General features: G+C 56.6%; 1 protein-coding gene across 1 annotated transcript; it reads right to left on the bottom strand.

Annotated features, from left to right (window-relative positions):
* Positions 1 to 325: 325 nt before the first annotated feature.
* On the bottom strand, positions 326 to 1,446 carry LOC136496036 (uncharacterized). Its single transcript, XM_066491779.1, has 3 exons — positions 1,402 to 1,446; positions 504 to 1,289; positions 326 to 385 (listed from the first exon to the last, which is right to left on the bottom strand). Exons 1-3 carry the CDS (start codon positions 1,444 to 1,446, stop codon positions 326 to 328), a joined length of 891 nt encoding a protein of 296 aa, XP_066347876.1.
* Positions 1,447 to 3,132: the final 1,686 nt, after the last annotated feature.

Genomic DNA, 3,132 nt, shown 5'->3' with positions numbered 1-3,132 from the left:
CGACCACCTTGAGGGCCTCCGCCAGGGCACCTTTCGTTAGCAGGTGCGCGCCCTGCTTTACCCCCAGCTGCCCGACGACGGCCTTGGTAGAGACCTCCACTTGTTCGGCCCGGGACCTAAAGGTGTCCCGCTCGCTGGCCACCCAGGTCAACTCCTCCTCTAGCTCCTTGATCCGCGCCACCAAAGGGACGGCCTGCTCCCGAGCCATGGTCGCCTCGGCCTTCATATCAGCACAGCAAAGGCGGAGGTCCTCCACCTCCGCGCTCCGCACCGACAGAAGCTCATTAGCATTGGCGAGCAGGTCCTTTTGCTATCGGAGCTGGTCCTAGACGTCCCTCTCCCGCCGGAGGAACATCGACTTCCTGAGGGACCGGGCCTCAAGCTCCTGGATAGGCAGAACAAACGTCAAGCACTGTGAGAAAACTCAGGAAAAAGATGACACAGCACAAGGAAAGAAAGCGTGCACCTGGGCAATGCCGGGCAGATCGTCAGCCACGACGGACAGCGCTGTCCGCAGTGACCGCTCCGCTAGTTGGCGGAATTGCTCGAAGGAGCCCCAGCGCCCCCTCGGCCACATCCTCAAGGGCGAACAGAGGCTCCCCCTCAGGGTCGTCCTGGCTCTGCCACAAGACACGCGGGTGATCCCACCCGCGGGGCTCGGGTTGTACCCAGACGAGGGCCGAGCTTCCCTCGCCAGAGGTCGGAGCCGGCTGCTCCGTGGTGCTGGCTGCCTCGGCGTCCGCCACCTCCTTCCCCTGGGAAGTATCGTCGGAGGAGATTGAATGAACCTCCACTTCCCGGACGCTCTCCTGCGACGGCGGCGGGTCTTGGACCGGGGGCGGTACTGAAGCTTGCCCCGCCTCCATCTCCGCATCCTGGGCCACCGGCTCCGCTGTGCCCAAGCCGGCCTCCGCCGCCTCGGCCTCGGTGGTCCTGGGAGCTCTAGCCTCTGCCACCTCAGCCTCGGTGGTCCTGGGAGCCCCGGCGTCCGCCACCTCGACCTCGGAGGTCCTAAGGGCCTCGGCCTCGCCCTCGGTGGCCTCAGCGATCGAAGGTGCCTCGGCTTCACCTGGCTCGAGGGCCTCGGCCTCGTGGGGCGTAGGCGCCTCCTCCCCCGCTTGCTTCATGGCCGCCTTGGTAGCCTCTCCTTGGGCGACCGGCTCCTTCGGGTCGGCCCTGGCCGACGCCGTGCCACGCTGTATGGCGGCCTGCGCCTCCACCACCCATTGGGCGGTGGAGCTGGTGCTCACCTTGAGCACCTTACGTGACGCCAGGGCGGACGCTTCCGGCTGAAGACAAAACACTCACAAGGTCAGCGTACGGCCAAAGAACGAGTGGAAGATGCTGCAAACTCCACTGACAAAACACTTACCTCGAACGGGGACACAATAGCTTCCACACTGCGTCCCTCGTCCTCTGCAATGGTGATGGCGGCGGTGGTGGCATGGCCCCCGTGTCCGCTGGTGCCAGCCGGCCCTCGCTGGACTCCGACGCCCCCTCGACCCTCTGCAGAGGCTGTTGGGTCGCCCCCGTCGTCGGCCGTTCCGCCTTCGCCGTCGAGCCCACCGGGCTGACGGCGCTCTTCCCCAACGCCCGTGCATCGGGCGTGTCGGCCTCGGCCCCGGGGCGGGCGATCGCCAGCCCTGAGGCGTCCTCTCCTCCTCCTCCTGGAGATGTCGGGCCGTTCGCCGACGCCCCGGGCGCCGTCCCCCTGACGTCAAAGAGATGGTCCAGAGGACCCCGCCCCGCCTCGCTCTCATCGTCATCGCTCGAAGAATCCGTCAACGACGGTGACGGAGACGGCTCCACCGGGAGACCGTCGTGCCTCTGCTGCCGGCGACGTTTCTCCAGCTCGTCACGCTCGAGGCTCTTCCTCTTGCGCCTTGCCTCCTCGGCGTCCTTCCGCTCCTTATACACCTCGGTATGCGCCTTGTTCGCCGCCCACCGCTCTGCGTCCTTGGGAATGGGCGGCGGGGAGGCTCGCACATCCCTTTTATGGTTTGTGTACAGTTGTTCAAAATCTAGTGGCTATTGTTTTTCCATGTTAATTTTCAGCTATCAGCGACTACAAGCAATCACTGCAATTCCAAAATCTGAATGAAGAAAAACAGAACATTCGTTTGGAGGTGAGGATTAGAGGCGCATCTATTGCTATCGGTTTCTTTGTTGATCCCAAATAACGTTACGAATCATTCAGGTTGTTAGAGGTGGAAGGCGAATCACGGTATCAATATATGATTTGGTTGTTGGAGATGTTGTCCCACTCAAAATTGGTGACCAGGTAGAGAAGGCCACTGAGGATGAGCCTCATTTTCGAGTCATGTGTGTACTTTCAATTTCTAAGGATACCCTATAATTTCTTTGCCAGGTCCCCGCAGATGGTATACTTGTCAGTGGCCACTCCCTTTCCATAGATGAATCAAGCATGACGGGAGAAAGTAAAATTGTAAGTTACTCCAATATGCAGCCTTGGAAGTAATACGCGTTACATCTGACCCTAACTTGGCCACATGGGGGTTATTTGAAGGTACATAAAGATCAGAAGTCACCATTTCTAATGTCAGGTTGCAAAGTTGCCGATGGCTATGGCACAATGCTGGTAAGTTTCTGTATCCACATACTCCCCAGCCACAATTACTTTCTGGACAGGAATCCAGTCAAACGTCTGAAATTTCGACTTCCAGTTTTAAGATTTAGATTATGACATGAAAATTGTATGTTTAGATCTGTCTTGAAAATACTTTAATAATCTTATGGATTATTCGATTTCATAGATGTGTAGAAGAAAATAGTGGATAAAGGTACATGAAAATAGTAGACTACTTCTTGTTGCCCAAGTTTGTGCTAAAGCTTTAGTGTTGTTACTTTCCAGTATCAAACTTACTTTCATATGATATAATGCCTATTACCTCTTTAATCACTAGTAGTGATTGGAACAGTGTAGAGCATTTATCAACTGAACCCTACTGTTGTAATGTCCAGGTAACTGCTGTTGGAATCAACACTGAATGGGGATTGCTAATGGCAAGCATATCTGAAGATTCGGGTGAAGCGACACCACTTCAGGTTTGATTTTGTTGTTGCTGCCAGCTTTTGTGCAAGTTTATTGACTTTACGTGCCTTTGTTGTTCT

Source organism: Miscanthus floridulus, chromosome 12, assembly GCF_019320115.1.
Source record: "Miscanthus floridulus cultivar M001 chromosome 12, ASM1932011v1, whole genome shotgun sequence".
NCBI lineage: Eukaryota > Viridiplantae > Streptophyta > Magnoliopsida > Poales > Poaceae > Miscanthus > Miscanthus floridulus.
Note: the sequence above shows the minus strand (reverse complement) of the source record. Positions and strands in the feature narration are given on the sequence as shown.

What these genes read in the sequence shown, in the direction of transcription:
- LOC136496036 (XM_066491779.1), bottom strand. Translation starts at nt 1,446, where the DNA reads ATGCCACCACCGCCGCCATCACCATTGCAGAGGACGAGGGACGCA. An exon ending in TGCAGAGGACGAGGGACGCA is followed by an intron (nt 1,290 to 1,401) that starts GTGTGGAAGCTA and finishes TTTTGTCTTCAG; the next exon opens with CCGGAAGCGTCCGCCCTGGC. An exon ending in CGGTCACTGCGGACAGCGCT is followed by an intron (nt 386 to 503) that starts GTCCGTCGTGGC and finishes CTGCCTATCCAG; the next exon opens with GAGCTTGAGGCCCGGTCCCT.